This window comes from Seriola dumerili, unplaced genomic scaffold, assembly GCF_002260705.1.
Source record: "Seriola dumerili isolate Sdu_G_001 unplaced genomic scaffold, Sdu_1.0 BDQW01000216.1, whole genome shotgun sequence".
Taxonomy (NCBI): domain Eukaryota; kingdom Metazoa; phylum Chordata; class Actinopteri; order Carangiformes; family Carangidae; genus Seriola; species Seriola dumerili.
Window position 1 is genome coordinate 4,080,082 of NW_019174471.1, and position 18,579 is coordinate 4,098,660.

An 18,579-nucleotide genomic window follows, 5' to 3' on the forward strand; every position below is an offset into this window, starting at 1 on the left:
AATATCAACCTGCTGGCTTCTGCTTTTGTGTTGCAACCTGCAGATTCGCTTGTTTACAGCTTCAGCTTATTCTCAAGGGAGAATACATTTGTTTCTACTGTAGCAGCTTTTAAAGCTCATGACATATTGTATGTACTGTGTGCATCTGTTTACACCAAGCCCTGGTATCTCATTGCCCAGTGGGCCTTTTGACTTGGCAGAAGCTGATGAGTGGGTGGTTTAGACCCCTCGGCAAAACAGGATTATCAAATATACATTACAGGCATTTCAGGCCCCAGTGTGAAAGCTTAGGCTCCTGTGTGTTAATTGCCGGCCTCTCTGTGCTCTGTAATTTCATGCTTGATGTGAACATTTGTCTTTCACGCTACAAAGGAACTGGATACATTTTATGTACAAATGAAAGAATGAACTAGAATTTGCTTTGCCAGCCAACAGACCCTTAAACACTCCTAATTTTGCCACTTTTGTAAACACACCAGACAGTCATGTTTTTTACTGTAAATAGGGCTGTGGGGGCTTTAAAAACAATATAGACTGATTTGAAAATGGCCTGGATAATGACCCTGTTGGCCCAGGGAGTCATTTAGGGCCAAATTGCTGCTTGTGTTGGGCTTTAGTCCGTAATTAGGTCAGAATGCAAATGCTTGTATTGTGGTGTTGGCCCAGGAGGACTAGCACAGCTCCAGCCTCAGTGTTTAGAGTGTATCCATGTGTGTCAGAGTGATTCATTGAGCCCCTCTAGCGCTGCTGAGCTGCGAAGAGCGAGAGAGCACCGGGGGCCGAGCTCATTCACAACCTTGCGCTGTTATCAAAACATGTTTATTGCACTGTAATGTGGCGCCCCGTTTATGCAGCATTTAGCTCTGTGAAATTGTTGCTGCTGCAGGCCCGAATGCTGCTGCAGGCCTGTGGTGGAGGGAGGCATGGAGGTTGGAGGGAGTCTTGACCTCAGGCTCACCCTCTAACCTTCCACACACCTACATAGACTCATTCTACCTCTATTTCTTCCTCTTGCTTTTTCCTACATTCCTCATCACCTCCCCCTCCCTCTGCCCACCTCTGTTTCCTCCCCACCCTGTTGGCTCTTCCTTACCTTTCTCTTTTATTGATCATCACCTGATGTTGGAAGGAGAGAGGGGGTGTAATTAAGGAGCCAGACTGGTCTGTCAATTCTGCTCAGTTCTGCATGGAGAGCACCAGACCAGGCAATGGCCCTAATAGGGCTTCATACTGTAAACAACACGCACACCTGGACAGCAGCAGGCCCCAGGGAGAAACAGGAGAGAGCTGCTGTCGACAAGTTAGCACTGATAAAGAGAGGAAGTTTATCACCACAGATGTGGTGGGTGGGCATGGAGGCAGTACCAGACCAAGAACTAAATTGAAATACAATACATATTAAAAAACACATGTTAAATATCAGTTATTTAGCTTTTTGTATTGATTGAATGAGTTGTTTTCCCCTTGTTTTGATATGAATTTTCCATGTCACATTACAATCAAATCACAACACAGTATACACAGTTTATACTGAATCCTGAATCCATAGCACTGTCATCAGTTTGTATGAATAGGTGCAAAGGAGACGCCAAAATGAAGAAACAACCAAGGGCATGGACAGAGTGTAGTGTTTCTGACCCAAGCTGCCAACAGCTTAAGAAAAGCAACATAATTGTCCTTTTAACATGTGTTTTTTCATTTAATTATGACTATGAATTTCCTCTTAGGTGCAAACGAAATTCTGTGGTCCAGACCTGTTGCACAATTAACTAAAATAAAATACAGACCTGAGACTAAACTATTTAAGTAAGAATAATATTCTGTTACTTAGAGGTTTATTCAGAATTTATCACTTTATTGTTATGTTTTGTCACAGCCAGCCAACCAATACATTATAGTAGATGTTGGAAAACTGCCTCAGGGTGTTTCTGCAGATCTCTGTCCAGGTCGATCATCTGTTATAACACCTGACAGTGCAGCATCACCTGCTGTAGTGATTCTTTCGTGTAATATCACCTCACATATTATCTACGGAACATTTTTCTTCAGAAAGGTTTCGGACGGAAGGACTTGAAACTCTGTTTTGTGAAATTCCTCTTTTTATACTGTGGTAATATTTTTGTGAATGAAACCTTTCCACAAATGAAACAGGACAGGAAGCCTCATACGGCAATGATGAAATGTGCACGTCCTAATGAAGAGGTGGCTGAAATGAGCGATTTAAGAGTTTGGTGAACCCAACTTGGAACAGTTGTATGAACAAACCTCACAGAAAAAAGTGAGATTTCAGGATAAGAAAATGCTCTTCCATGAGGCCCCAGGTGTATTTTATTTCACCGAATTTCTATGTCAGATTTGTTTGAATTATTATTTTGGTATCTTCCACATGTGTGTGTGTGTGTGTGTGTGTGTGTGTGTGTGTGTGTGTAGGTGTGTGTTTGCTCATTGTCATTGGGCATGTATGCATTGTTGCCCGTACATGTGTGACAAAGAAACAGCCCTGTGTTGCATGCTCCTGCTCACTTATGCTCCGTCTCTGTCTCTGTGTTGGGCCAACGCTGATCCGCGGCTTTAATCGATAAAACTATCAAAACATCTCTGCCGCTGCCCTCTTGTTGACTCTGCGTGTCTCTTGTCTCTCCTCCAGAGAAATTCAGTATGCTGTCAGCATTGATCGCCCCCTTCAAGTACATAAGCCCTGGGACCAGCGGTACAGAGGACGAGGACAGTTTAAGTAAGCTGCTGCCTCTTTTCTTTCTCTCTGTCAGCATGCTGCGCTAACTCCCTCAGTGGCAGGCCTAATATGGAAATGATCTCTCTGTCACCCACATAATTAATTATTTGGGAAATGGGCTATTTGATTACGCACGGGTGTCAGCTCATGTGTTAAAATCTGTATCATCTTATAAAAGTCAGCTATTAAATATTAAATTTGAGTTTGTGATAAATAAGTCATTAGACAGGTACGTGCACGCCTGCAGACACATCATCATCTAGAGCTACAATCTGCTTCAGCCCACCAGTGAACGCCAGCACTTGATCCCAGCCTCCCTTTTCACCATTAACATTCTTGTGGCAAGATCTGAACACCCTATTTTTGTTCATTTCCCATCAGAAATGCAATACGCCACCACTTCCCCGTAACTAGGTTTGAAGAGCGTATCGCAGCTGTTCAGACTTTGCTCTCGCGGAGGATAGAAGTGTGAAATAAAGCGGGCTACAGACGTTTCTCTCATCCTTTCTCGGAATGTCTGCCACTCCATGCGATCCCCACCCCCATTACAAATAGGATTGATGCTTTGTGTTGGCCACAGGGACCAATGTCTCCCACTTGCGAAGCAGATTCAGAACCAATTTGGAGGCAGATTACAGACTGATTTGGCAGATAACATCGCCATTTTTAGGGGATTTGTATTTGGATTTTAAAACACTTAAATGTGATAGAGCCCTGTGGTATGAAGTGGGCTCGGATCAGAAAAGGTGATTGTAGATTTGTTCATTACCATTTCATTGTGTATCAAGTGGCTCAATCTGCCATGAGAGATTTTCCTTGATTCATTTTGTTCAGGAAGGATATACCAGTGAGTGTCACACGGTAATGAATGCTTTTTTTCCTTATTGTGTTTTGACTATTTTTTTTTTATCACATTGAATTACACTGTTTCTGTTTTGCTGTTTTCACGGCAGGTACCAGCAGTGCAGAGGTAAAGGAAAACCGTAACATCGGTAACTTAGAAGATCGCACCATAGGATCTGCAGAGTGCCAGTCGCTCTTCTGCTCTGACTCTACGAGAAGCGGCAGCTCTGCTCTGAAAAGGAAACGGCCGCTGGAGGAAGACAACAAGGGGCACTTGTGTCAACTCCGCCTGATCTATAAGAAACTGTCCTGGTCTGAGGCTCCAAAGAACGCTTTGGTGCAGCTGAATGAACTCCGGCCGGGCCTGCAGTACCGCATGGTGTCTCAGACAGGCCCAGTGCACGCTCCTGTCTTCTCCATCGCTGTGGAGGTGAACGGGCTGACCTTTGAGGGCACAGGCCCCACAAAGAAGAAAGCTAAGATGAGGGCTGCCGAGCTGGCCCTCAAGTCCTTCATCCAGTTCCCAAACGCTCCTCAGGCCCACCTAGCCATGGGAAACATCTCCAACCCTTCAGCCGACTTCACCTCAGACCAGGCGGACTTCCCTGAAACGCTCTTTAAAGAATTTGAGTCCTCGCCATGCTCCGATGGCCTCTCGCTCTGCAGCACAGCAGCTGAGAGCAAGCTACTGTCGAGTGAGCTACTGAGACATGGACGGTTGCTTCGCCACACCTTGGACCTGATGGTTCAGGCTCAGCAGAGGCTGGGTGGGATTGTTCCAGAGCCTGAGGCTCCCAAGAGCCCTGTGGCATTGCTAAATGAACTCCGGCCGGGCCTGCGCTATGCTTGCCTTTCAGAGCAAACTGAAGGGCGACGGCTGCGTAGCTTTGTGATGGCAGTGCGTGTGGACGGGCGGATATTTGAGGGCTGTGGTCGCAGCAAGAAGCTGGCCAAGACCCAGGCGGCCCAGTGTGCTCTTCAGGCCCTCTTCAACATCAGGACAGCCCCTGAGGGGAGGACAGGCCTCAAAGCCAGCAGGAAGAGTTGTCCTCATTTACCCCAGGTGAGTACAGACACATCCCCAGCGCCTGTCTTCTGCTAAGCTTCTTTGGCAGCCACTCCACTTCCTACAGGGGCCTGTAATGACCAAAACAGCAGGCGTGCAGCGCAAAGCCAAACACCTTCCAATAAGTAATTAAGGAGGAAAGGAGATAGGAGCTAAACAGAGTGGGGGTGGAAGGAGAAATAGTGGCAGCACTGATAAAGAGATGTGAAAGCAAGCTGACATTTACCCTTTCAAAAAGTAGTTCATGTGGTGAAAATACAAATCACAGATTTGTGTGTGGGTGCAGTTGTGTGTGTTCTGCAAAGTCTGGGTATTGAGTAAACAATATCTGTTTGTTGGTCTATTTAAATAGAAAAGCATGTAAATGAAGCTAATTATTGTCCTTGTGCTTCTAACATAAGAGAAATCTGCATCACAACCCAAATGAGTTTTTTTCAGTCTTATGTGTTTGTAGAGCCGTAATTGGGAGAGTTTTGTAATTTTGCAAAATCTCCTGTTTCCTCATGTGTGGCATCACAGTGTCTACAAACATTAATTCAATCTGTTGCCCAAAGGAGATAGAAAAGCAAAGAGCATACCGACAAACAAACCGCCCAATCCCATGCTCATTTACCCAAATATGTAAATAGCAATCAGAGCGAGGAAACTAGTTTTTGAGAAACTTGTGGAAATTGGAGAGCCTAAAGACACAGTGGCTGGATTGTCTGGCACTTGTTGACAGCCATTTTAAAACTTCATTTCAGCTGCAGAATTTCATCTAATGTAAAACTGCCCTGAGTAGATAGTCACACTGATTTTAGTTGTTTACTATTGTTTGCGCTGAGAAAAAACTTTATATCCCAGCTGTCCGGGTCGCTGTCATGCAGGCAGCTGAAAGTGAAACCGAACATTTTCCTCCTTCTGTCCTATTACACCACAAAATAACGTGTAAAGCTCCACACTCTTCAAGTCTTAAACCGAAAAAATTAAGCCGTTCACATCCTCTCCCCAAAGTCTTTCCTTGAAGCCTCCTGTCACCATCTTGTGCTTCTGTGCGTCCTGTAGGGTATCTGTCGTATTAACATTCTTTTCTAGCCTTGAAGAAATAAACTGGCGAGAGTGTCCTTCCCCTGAGCACGACATCAACCCAACAAACCTGCACATGTTTGCCTGGGAGAAACTTTTTCTTTTTCTCCGCGCTGCCACGGTGTCTAAAAGGATTTTAAGAGGATTTGCTGCACCCGTTTAGTTCCAGAAAGCACTCGCTTGTGGAATTTCTTGAAAGTCAGCCGTGCTGTCTGCCAGGCTCGAGAGGCATTTTATTTTCAGTGGTAAAGGACAAAAGCACATATACACTGTGTATACATGCATGTAACATGTGACCAGGCGTGTGTTTGTGAGTATGATGGTGATACCTGCGTTGAACTCTCCAGCTCACATACACTCTCTCTGTTCAGTCTTCTTGCCAAGCAGTAATTGCATGGGCAGCGGGTGACCACACTGCACTGTGACGTAATGCGGGGGTGGTTGCCAGATGTAGTCTGGAGGTAATGCAAACGTTATGGTGGTATGCCAACTTATGTGTGCCAGCTCAGTCTGTTCTCTTCCCCCAGAAATCCCTCTGGCTCCACCTGTAGCAGAAGTGAGAAGATGTTAATGATCCTGTGCAGATGTATAATCCTTTATCCTGAATTATAAGGTTCTGACATTTTTGTGAGAAAAAAAAAAAAAAAAGATACCATTCTTTGACAAGTTTTTAACGTTTAAGGTTTATTTTGAATTTTATGCATTAATGCTGAAGAACAAAAAGGGAAAATGGAAAAGCTTCTATTATGGAAAAGCTGGTTCTGCAACGGCATAGCCGGTATCGTTTTTGTTGTTTGTTAGCAATAATTAGTTGCTGTGACAACCTCAGAGGTGACAGAAAACGAGGCCAGAGTTTTAATATGTGGGAGTCTGAGATAAATCCAGGTTTCTTTTCAGCTGGCTGATGAAGATGCGAACTCTGCCTCGACTCTTTTGCTTTTTGTCACAGCGTTCTCTCTCTGCAGTTGACTCAGTGAGTTCATCGTCTCTATTTCAGACAACAGGAACGATAATCACTATCTATGAATATAGGACCCAACCAGACTGCGTGACCTCTGACTGGCTGGTTGCATATATCTGAGTCTCCACCAGAGTGATTCAGCCAGCTGAACCTCTCGGGTACTTTTATTTGGAACTGTTGCAGACCTGAAGTGGTAAAACTATCCGGTATGGACAAGAAAAAAGACAAGATTAGTGAAAAATCTGTTTTTAAAAAATGTATGCAGCAGATTATTATTATTTCTTCTTTCTTCTTTTCACAGTTCACATTGTGTGGCTGTTGAATACCACTTTTCATCAGAAAGCTAATTCACCTGTTTTTGCAGATATAGCCACTTCCATACCCTCTTTTTACACAAAATAAATCCTCCTGGCAAAAATGATTCCCTGTGGTGTTGGAGAAACTTTGATACACAACCCCTTGATCGATTGGTTTACTCTGATAAAGACCCACAGAGTAAACCAGCAGCTGATGTCTGAGGGTCAGAGTACAGGGTTAGGACAACACTTCTACTTCACTTTTGTAAAATGAATTCAGGGACCCAGAGGAAAAGAAATGGATTCAACACTTAAATATAGTGATGGTGACATGGCTGGATGAATCTCCCAGGGGGCCCAGGGGCTAAAAATGTGTTCTTGGGCCCCCTATTGACCCCCATTATACATTATAGTGTCATGATTCCCACAGGAACCCAGAAACCAACCAGTACTGTAGGGCTGAAGTAGCAACAGTTTTGATAATTGATTGTCATTTTTTAAACTTTCTCAGTTTTCTATTAAAATAAAGTCAATGTCTTTGTGTTTTAACTGTTAGTCAGAACAAAGCAATCTGAATAATAATTTGGGCTTCAGGTGATAGTGATGTGCATATTTCACTATTTTCTGGCATTTTATTGACCAACCGATTGATTCTTAAAGAAATGTGTATTGATAATGAAACTGATTGATGGTTGTAGCCTTGCAGTGAAGGAACAGTACAACCGAACCCGAGGTTTTCTGTCTATTTATTAATTGACACACAGAAAAGCAATGAAGCAATTTGATAAAATAAAACTTTACAGGAAAGGAGGTGAATACAAACGAAAACAAGTCCAGAGTCCTTCTTCAAAACCGGGGCCACCAGACGGAACATGTAGAACCTGAAATTTGCAGTTCATCAAATTGGCCTGATGCTATGTGGGAAACCTTTTGGGGCCTCTGAGGGTCTGGGGGCCACTGTGTAGTTTCCCACTTTCAAAGTAAGGAAGGGAAGAGCAGAGTCATTTTCAGGATATTGTATTAACTCAACAGAATGGAACATGAGGATGAGGAGCGGTGTTAGCTCCTCAAACTTGTACTGAGCTGAACTGGGAGGCTGGTAAATCCTGAACCTCCCCTCCCCCAGATGAAATATTTAAACTCAGCTGAACTGCATGGTGCTGCATTCATCTCAGACCTTCCTGGCTCCACACACATACTAAATATGTGGAGACTGGAAAGACAAGCATACCAGTGCATGATGGACCCCTTCCTGGAATGATATAGTCTCTACTTTCCTCCATCCTTCCTACGCTCATGTCTATGGGAACTGACTTTAACAATCACACCAGAAATGAGGCATTGGACCACCAGTCTGCATGACATTAAAGAGCTATTTATCTTCCGGCAAGGATTTAAATTTTTTCTTCCTTCATTTAACCTTTATTTATCCAGGGAAATCAAGTGAGAAGACATTCTGCAGAGATGTATTGCCTTACATTGACTTAATTCCACTTATTCATTCCTGAGAGATGCTCTGTACAACCACAGTCGTCTACATTTAGCAGCTCTCTTAGTGCTGTTGGGAGTTAACTGCCTTGCTCAGTAGCACGTGTGCAGTAGTAGTTCAGGGAAGGGAGATGTACTGAGCTGATGAGGGGATTCAAGGTAGTAACCTTAGACAAAGCCAGTGCTTTAAGGAACTGTATGGAAATATCGCAGTGAAGAGGGGAGCTGAATATGATGCATTACTTTGTAGAAAAGCAAAACTCTACTCTGCATTGTTAGTATTTACGTCAATACTTACAATGATGATGACAGCACTGATGTCCTCTATTGGCCATTCGTCTTACATTTCTACCCAGCCTGAGACAACGATTGGCCTAAAGCCACATGACCATATTTATGCCCAACCCATTTTTATAGAAGATATGGTAGATATGTATGTGTTAACGTATGATTGGCTGTTTTATATTTTTTCTCTCACAATTAAGTTCTTCTGTATATCGCAAGTGTAGCTGGGGTTTTAACCTTATGAACAAAATGCCGATCATTAACAATTATTACAGCCATCATGTGAGTGAACCAGGAACAACGAAAGCTCTGTGATAAAAAAGGCTTCTGCACTGCAACATTTTCACTCCACCTCCAAACCTGATATGTTCCTATAATGCTAACTTACCTACTCAGTAATGTTGTGGTAACAAACATAATTACTGCCTGTTTTCTGTTCACAGGCAGCACTTGTTCAATAAATAAAGTTCTACATTTATGTCCCACATGAAGGTTGTCAAGGTGGATGTGGGACCTTGACATAAAGACCAGGGTTCACATCCACAGTTTGTGGTTTAGGCAACAGAAGCACTTAGGTTGTTATGGAAAGATGCTCGTTTCATGTGTCATGCACCATGAACCTCTTTCTGTATAAAAGACCCCCTCTGATGAAAATCAAGTTTTTAACCTTGTTAACATCCATATGATGCTTTTTATATGATAGAAGACACATCATATAATGTCAACACCATGACTGAGTATTTTCACCTTGGGAATGCAGTGAATGACAGTCTCATAAAAACAGATTCAGACAGCCAGGGTCATATAATCTAACTCTAAAATAAACCTGACACCTCGTCAGTACAGAGAGAGAGAGTTTGCATTAGCACCACCGCTAACACTGTGTTAGCCACTGGTATTTACAAGCCAATAAACAAAATAAACAAATAAAAGATGCTAACTGTGCTAACCATTCTGATTTGTCTGCTAGTTGCAGATTTTGGTCACAACAGACTCCTCATCTGAGTCTGGGTCTGACTGAGGCTCAAACATGTGGCTGAGTCTCTCTGATGTTTCCTCCTCTAACCATCTTGATACACTCTGCTGTTTCACCTGTCAATCTAGCACAGGCAGCAGTGGTGGGCGGGGCACAAGCCCTGATCCAGATTTCTCAATGAGGAAGTAAACGTTGAGGTGCTTACAGCCCCAGTTTTCCACTTTTTTTTTTTTCTTTTTTTGCTCTTCATGTGGGAAAGGTTTAAAACATGTCTAACATAAAACCAAGATCACATTTTTTCCCACACCTTAACGAAGTGCAAAAACTAAACCACATTGTCCTGCAAGATCAGACAAATAGAATATATTTTTTGTGAAAAACAAATTCAAAGTTGATACTTTACTGATTAGTACCAAACATATCAGCCCCCATCCAAATGATTCTTGCACAGTCCTAAACCTCAAGGTTACATTTGTCTCTAAACACAACTTTTAGACTTTATTATTTATAATCTTTATTCTTATTAATCAGTCAGTAGGAAGTTGTTGCTGTTAAATCCAATCCAATTTGCCCTATTACAGCCCGCACAGTGATGTGAGAAAGCGCTGGAGTAATCCTGACACCCATTTTACCAAGTGGAATGATTACCCCACTGTTCAGGCCTTGATTGCCCACTTAATCTCCCCTTGCCGTGACAACGCACTGCGGTGTTGCCAAGTCAACTGAGCCTGAGACTTGTGTGCGGCAGTAGGAAGGCAGGGAGTCAGCAGGCCCACGAGGAAGGACGGTACAGAGGTCAGTGGTCAGGACGCTGCGCTCTGCCACCTCGGATTAAGGTCCATTTGAATAGGGAAATGTGCTTGGTGTCAGAGCTGAATGAAAATTAGGGTTAATGGAGGAAAGAACACATGAAAGCTTGTGCATGTCTGCCTTTGGTTCCGTGAAAGTACAACAGAATATTTAAATTTTTCATCATGCCAGCCGAGATCAAATGTGACTGTATGTTGTCCTTTAGTTTTTAGTGGCTCAATATGATTTGATTTAGTTATCTCTAAATGTGAAGCATCACAGATAGAGAAGGATATAGACTGGTCAAGTGGAGTAATTTCCTTGCCTCTGCCACGGCAAATTGAATATGATTTCAGACACGTGAAGGTGACCCCTGTCAGCGGCTGAGCCTCTCGCAGATTGTTTTCTTTGTCTAATCTCTCCCACTTCTAATCTGTCTCAATATAAACAGCTGTGACAGGCTGATCATTAATTAATATTGCCACAACAAATTAGCGACAGCCATCGCCTGGCGAAGCACCCTGTCTAAGATAGAAATCCACCAACTCCAGGAGAGAGAGAGAGAGAGAGAGAGAGAGAGAGAGAGAGAGAGAGAGAGAAGGTGTGAGCAACACATTAGAGAGGAGTTGATTAACAGCTTCAGAGACCTTGCAGATAGTGTTACAGCCTCAGCCTGTGGACAGTGATGGCGACACATACACACATAGTGACAGCTACTGCAGCAGACTGTACTCGCAGGATCACCAGTGATTATCACCATGCTGCTGGTGGTGCCATGCAAATTGCCTGATAAAACATCTGCATTTATCACTTTCTATTGATTCAGTCAAATAAAACATCTCTCCAAGTTGTCAAGTGTTCATCCAGGCAGGATGTAGTAAATGTAGAAAAATGTTTTTCTTGTTAACAGCCTGTCTGATAGTCTGACTGCTACTGTTTCATGCCCCATCAGTTAATCAGTAAGTTCAGTTTGTTTCTTTTCTTCTGGTTTCTGAAAGAAACAAATGTAAATTGGTTCTCATTCTTGAATACAGACTTTTCACCAAGTAGTGTCAGGTCCATGAAGCCATGCAGAACCAACAGTCCCATCTGACGAACACAAGATGCAAGATGTGACAAAAAGAGACTAAATGTGAATGTTTCGGTCACAGGGCATCAGCATCAGACAACATCAGACTAACAGCACTGGCCAATCAGGAGAGAGAAAGCGAGAATGACAAGATGTTCTGTATGAACTCATCAGTTCACCTGGGTGGGGTCACATGACCTACAAGGATACCAGAATGAATACAAAGACAATAATGTACATGTGTGTGTATGCATACACTCCTGAATCTGCCGTAACTGTAGTTTAAGTTGTATTTCTGTGTGCTGCCAAACATCTGGCTCCTCCCACACAGGATTACAACACACTGCTGTTTTACAAAAGATGCATCCATCTGTAAAACAAGAGGCAACATTATTTTAGGAACTAATTTTTTCAATCAACTAACATATATATTTGGGAGAAAATCAAAATGAACTGTTGATAGAAAAGAAAAAGAACTTCTAAATATCTACAGTTTATCATAATAAAGGTTTTTTTTTTCATCTGCTAGGTGACTGGCTAATTCAAATGATTTCGTATGTGAACAGCAAACTCAGTCTTTGTGCATCATCAATATTTACAAATCTGTTTTTTTTTTTTAAATCTTACTAAACATAATACAACTTTTTTTCTATCATCCACGGCACACTGAACAAATCTGCTGTTCTTCCAGATTGACAAACATCCAGCAAGTGGTAAAATACCAGATCTCAGCAAGGCACACACTTTTTTTTGGCTTTTTAGATAAATGAGACCCAACATAATTCTCAGCACCATGTTTCATCATCCTAAATGCAGGCAGTTCTGGTTTAGTCCATACATCCTCAGCCCACTGCTCTTTACTCTGAGCAAACACAGATTCTCTGAACAGACAAATATTGAGCTTTCCGTTATTTAAAAAACTAAAAAAAAAAAACACTTCATCAAACCGAGAGCTGTAGAACAATGTGCACACGTCTTTTGACCAAGAGCCAATAATTAGAAAATCTATCTTGTCAACTGCTTTCTCCCATATGAAGTTACTGATTCTACAACTGAGCTGTACACAGGAAGATTTTTGCAAACTAACATCAGTTTATTCAGAAAAAAAACTTTTATGAAATATATTTATTTCTCAATACAGAAACATAGATATTTATATCAATTTTTGGTGTTTGAGCTTTTGTGATCTCTGAACTCTGCAACTACTATGGGTGGAAGAGGACTTCCTACTAACTCTCTATGCACACATGCATATATACTGTATACAATAAAAACTCAAAGCAACAGTAAGAAAGGCTGATGTTTGTTTTGTTGTTCACCAGATGGATGAGAGACAAAAGATAACTCCTCATTAAGACCCTGTGGATTTAGTGTTCTCGTAGAGAAATCCCATTTACACTGTTTTTAATGAATGTCTCTACCTCAACATGGTTTTATAATCTGCTGGATAACATAGTCAGTTTTATATAATTGTAAATTGAATATCTTTGGGATCTGCACTGTTCATTAGACAATCAGACATTTGACATTTAGGCTTTATGATTTGTAATGAGAATTTGGTTTTTTTTATGTTTTCTGATGTGTTATATCATGACCAATTAAATTCTGTTAAAGGTCCCATATTGTATAATGTGAGATTTCCAATCCTTTTTTGATTATAAAGCAGGGTTCTATATTAATACTGTGAAAGTATCAAAGTGCTCAGTACACAGAGAAATGCACACAGCCTGTATTCAGAAACTGAGCCTTAAAACCAGCCGTCAGGACTTCTGTAACTTTGTGATGTCACAACAGCAGTGACCGCTCTCAGCCATGCCCCAAGCCCCACCCACCCGGACCAACCATCCAACCTTGCAGGATTTGGTTTCTCTGAGTGAAGTGAAATCTGCTATATTTTAATTTTATCACTCAGAAAACAGTCAGCCAATTAGAAGAGAGGATCGGAGCCTCCTCTCTTTTGATTGGCTCACTGGCCTGTTGTTACCAGAGCTCTAGAGAGAAGCCTGTAAAGGAGATGTAAAACTACATTGAGATTGTTTTTGGTTCTTCAAATCACAACACTCACAATATCAACATTTCAAATAAAACACAGGAAAAATGTAAAATATGGGACTTTTAATAAGAAAATTATCAGTGGATTAATGTATAATTAAAATAATAGTTAATTGCAGCCCTAGAGATATCACCATGTTTTCAAAAGTTAGCAATTACTTTAGTGAGTGCAATATTATAATGACCATTATTAATGACCAAAACTGGAGGTTGTAATAAATTAAGAGCATCACTAGGTCTTGTTGTGTTTTAAAACTGTCCCTGGTCTCTGACCTCTGAAAAAAAGGGAATTCCTTATGTGCATCTATAAAGTATCTCATTACAATTTGTCACTTAGTGTGCAATAATAATGTGAGCAAAAAGCCACTGTTTGCTCCTGGACTGCCCGTCTGCCCTTTTAGCAGCCACTTACATCATCATGTGGTATTTAAAGAGAAGGCAGCATGGGAGAGTGGAGATTTGTGTGTGAAATTACCGAACAATAATGTTTCCCCGTCTGAATAGGAGAACCCTGTACATGGAAAGGTTAGAATCATCCTCAACTGTCTAATATGTATGCAAAATGTGACCTATGAGGCTGCAGGCTGTTGAATCTAATGTACCGCGTCAGCATGCAGCTTTGAGGGAAAATCCCTCAGCAGGGAGGAATTGAAATGGGGTTGGTCGGGTCAAGTCACCTCGCATATACAGTAAAACGCCCCTGTAATCTATACCAAAGAAGCGTGGCACTCCTGTCTGCACCTCTGCTGCCCTACAGTATCCTGAGTCGCTACCACTAAGTCCTCATTGTTCGTGACAGTCCTCCATTCCTTCTTTCTCCCTCCACCTTTCCCCTCCACGGCCCCGAGCTGTGAGCCAGAGCATGGCTATAATCATTTCTGAAGAACCTCTCACACTTCATTAAAAGCATAATCAAGTTCATTACAATTTCATAGGCGTTCAGGTACCAAATGGCTTCCGATAAATCACGACTATTGGTCCTGTGTGGCTGGCATGTGTAGGTTTATCTCTGGCTCTCAGGCAGGAGAGGAGGGGAGAGGGGGGAGACGAGGGAGGAGAGAGGAGAGGTCTGGATGTCTGGCCTTTAAATGACCTTCCTGCCTGGAGCAATGGACCATACACAGTGAATGGAGACGTGCAGGACGCGTCACTGCTGGCAGATCAGATTGTTCATGAAGACAACATGGTGACGTACAGTAAGCAGATCAACAGATGTGGCACTTAAGCCCTGTTTTAGATACACAGCACAACACCACATGGTTTCCTTGTTTTTTCTGCAGCTGCTATCTTTTAAAGGTATCATCTTTAGTAAACTGTATTTAAACCCTGAAATATTCAAATTGATTTAAACTCATTGAAATTTAAAACAAGATAAAGAAGATACAAATGAGTCCCTTCCCTTTCTGATTTAGCATCCATATCGTCAGGAGAAAAATATGCCACAGATAAACTGATAAAAAATCAAAGTTTAAAAAAATAACTCACCCTTTTAATATGTGACAATGCCATGGAAAAGGTTTGCTTAGATTTAGGCACAAAAACAAATGGTTAGGTTTAGGGAGAGATTGTGGTTTGGGTTAAAATTAAGACTTTGTTAAGGTTAGAGGACCTTCGTCATCATGGTTACATTAATGAGCAAGGGGGTTAAGGTTATGTAAGGATCATGGTCATGGTGAAAAGGAACAACATTGACAATCAATTTGAATTCGGAACCTGAACGGCAGACTTTGTAGCTCTATAACTATGTCACCTGACTTCCCCCTCTGGTCCTATCATAATTATGACACACAAGAGAGGGCGCTGTCAATTTAACATAAACATTGTAAAACATTTTGGGTGCATTTGCTTAGACGACTGATGCTGTCTCATACAACCACTAGATGCGGCCTAACATAAAAACGTATCTATGGGTTGTAAAAAGCTGCTACACAAACAGCTCGTGGGTTCATTTTCATGGAAGGTGTCTGAACATGGTGTGTTTTTTTTCATCAAACTGAGCGTCAAGCAACGGCTGATCTGGCAAATGTGGACTAATTCAAGAATTAGTCAGAGTCTACAGATTTGGTTTTGAAATCAGACTTTAGTCCAGGCAGTGTTTAGCATTAGAGAGCAGACATCCATCATGGTTGTAGTGACCATGTGCAAGATGAGGAGTGCAGTAGACTGAGAAAGTCGACCTGATGTTTAGTTCTATATAAGTTTCTTATTTATTTATATTTAAGTGGATGATGTTTTCTCAAGTGTTTCCTGAGTGTCTGGTATATCCCGTAGTGTCTCATGGTTCTGCTGGGAGAGAAATGGCTGCTACGTCACTGTATTAAGTCTAAATCCAGTTCTGAATCCACTTATCACTTCCAAATCTCTTGAACCAGTTTGTTTGGTGAAATGAAATCTGTCAATTAAAAAAATGTCCTGTTGTTATGTCACTCAGAGCAGTAACAAATCTAATTCCAACTGTTTTGTGTAACAAAAGAGATATTTTGATAATTAAAAATCTTCGAATTGCATCAAAAACACAATTGGTCATTTTAATTGTGATTCATTTACCAGACAAATATGACAGTGGTACTAATGAAAACAGTGATTAACTATCAAACCTAAAGCATGGTTCTGCTGAGCTGTGTGACATTCATTAACCCTGTCCTTACTCAGTGTGCTCCTTTGCAGCAGATGCTCTGAACGTCACCTGGAGGTGAACTGGTTGTTTCACTGCTGCAGGTCACAGGCTCTGCAGTTGTTCTATTGACTTTTGAACTGGTCCGCCAAGTTTGTTTGCCGTGTTTTCACACATTTGTTAACGTGTTCAGTTATTCTATTTTTTTCCTGTGAAGTAAAACCTTGGTACATGTTCACTAATATTTACTGTTTCCAATAGTGGAGAAGTGTTTTCATAGGGAGAGACAAGCACATGAGGGGGGAGTGAAATGAGAAAAACTTGTATCTGCAGAAGCAATGTGTTGTTTTGTCTTCACACAGAAATGATGTGAAGTCACAAACATTAAGCTGAAATCAAATTTTTGGTGACACGTTTCTTAATGTTGTAGCAGCTTGCCTTATGATCATAAATTAGCTCATCCAGCTATTGCAGTGAGTCTAAAGACATGTTGATGTTTCAAAGCTTCCTGATTTTTATTAACGTCTGTGCTGCTAATTGTTGATTTGGGTTTTCCCAGAATAATAAACAGCCATGACACCATATTATATCCTGAAAACAAAATGTCTGAAATATCAGTCCTGTTCTGCTATACAAACACACAGACTCAGACACAGACACACATCCCCTGGCACCGATTGTCCTTCTCCACCCAGTGCTCGCATGCCTGGCTGATCACCTGGACCCACTGGGTCTCACATACCTCTATAGATGTTTCCCCTAGAGGTTTTCCCCCCCAGCTGAGGCAACATGTCTCATGTTGTTGATATGCTCTGCTCAACTATGGACTGAAATATGAGCCAAGCTGTTTTCTCATCTCTGCATATGTCTCGTCATAGTCTAACCACATCTAAATCATCTCATTGTATCATCAGGATATCAACAATAAACACAATATGCACATGGCATGCTTTAACAGGAATGTTTTAGAAATCTTTTAGGAGAAAACTTTTGTGGTAGTCTAACAATACCTCATAACCTTTGTGGCATTTCCACTGTCAAACTCAATCTTAAAGGTCCTATATTGTATGAAGTGAGATTTCCATGTCTTTTTTTTATTATAAAACAGGTCTAGGTTCTATACTAATATTGTGAAAGTATCAATCCACAGTCCACAAAGAAATTAACACAGCCCATATTCAGAAACTGAGCCTTAAAACGAGCCATCAGGACTTCTGTAACTTTGTGATGTCACAACTATACAGTCACTGCCCTCAGCTATGCATCCACTGGACCCACCATCCAACCTTGCAGGATTTGGTTTCTCTGACTGTTTACCTGAAATCTGCTATATTTTTATTGGATCACATCAGTCAGCCAATCAGAAGAGACGCTCAGAGCCGTTCAGCAACCTGTTGTTACTAGAGCTCCAGAGAGAAGCCTGAGAGAGGAGATGTAAAACTACACTGAGATGGTTTTTAGTACTTAAAACCACAAACACACTCACTGGGGAAACACACTCACTTTCTTGCCGATAGTTATTGTGAAGAATGCACGGTAAATACAAAGCAATGGCCAGGAATCAGTTAGCCTAGCTTAGCATAAAGCCTGACTTTGTCCAAAGAAAACAAAATCCACCTACCAGCACTTCTAAAGCTCATTGATTGTCACTGTATTTTGTATTGCCTAAATGTAAAAATAACAATGCACCATCTTACGGGGTGTTATGTGTAGGTCTATTTATTGGCCTGGAGTAGTAACATCATGAAATAGTCTGACCCATGGCTCCCTGGAAAACTGGCAAGAAAGCAAATAAGTGCACTTCCCTAAATGTTGGACTACTCCTTTGAAGACATGAAGCCTGAGCCCTTTGGGGTTACTAATGAAAAATATACATCTTTTTATTAGTCAGCTGTTAAATGTCATTTTGCTGTTTATCACTGTCCCCACATTGTGGCATACCTGCGTAAATAAAACCACGAAAGTCTCTCATATGAGCATAATTAGTGGAATACTGGGAATAAATGTAACAACAGTCATTCATTTTTCTCTTGACTAAATTACCCCAAAGATGAAAATAAAAGGAAAAACAAAACATCTGTCAGCTCTGTCCTGCTCTCTGGGACTGTACCTCGCCTCCCTTGGGGGAGACAAAATGAGAGAGGCTGGAATAAGTGTGTCTGTGTGTGTGTCTGTGTGTGTGCGTGTGTGTGTGTGTACGTGTGTTGGGGGGGTGTTAAAAGAAAGCTGGCAGGGGGAAGGATGAGAGGCAGGCTGTGGGGGGAGCGAGGGAGGTGAGGATGGATGGAGTGCAGTGGGGGGAAAGAGAGGAAAACCTCAGCGGAACAAAAGACCTTCAGGA

At 41.7% G+C, this 18,579-nt stretch overlaps 1 protein-coding gene across 1 annotated transcript in view; it reads left to right on the plus strand.

Annotated features, from left to right (window-relative positions):
• The window catches only part of LOC111228258 (double-stranded RNA-specific editase B2-like), a 191,603-nt gene that overhangs the window by 117,327 nt on the left and 55,697 nt on the right, over window positions 1-18,579 (plus strand). Inside the window, exons 2-3 of the mRNA XM_022754107.1 lie at window positions 2,648-2,734; window positions 3,688-4,640. Coding sequence (XP_022609828.1) covers window positions 2,648-2,734; window positions 3,688-4,640 — 1,040 coding nt within the window. The remainder of the gene's footprint in view (window positions 1-2,647; window positions 2,735-3,687; window positions 4,641-18,579) is intronic.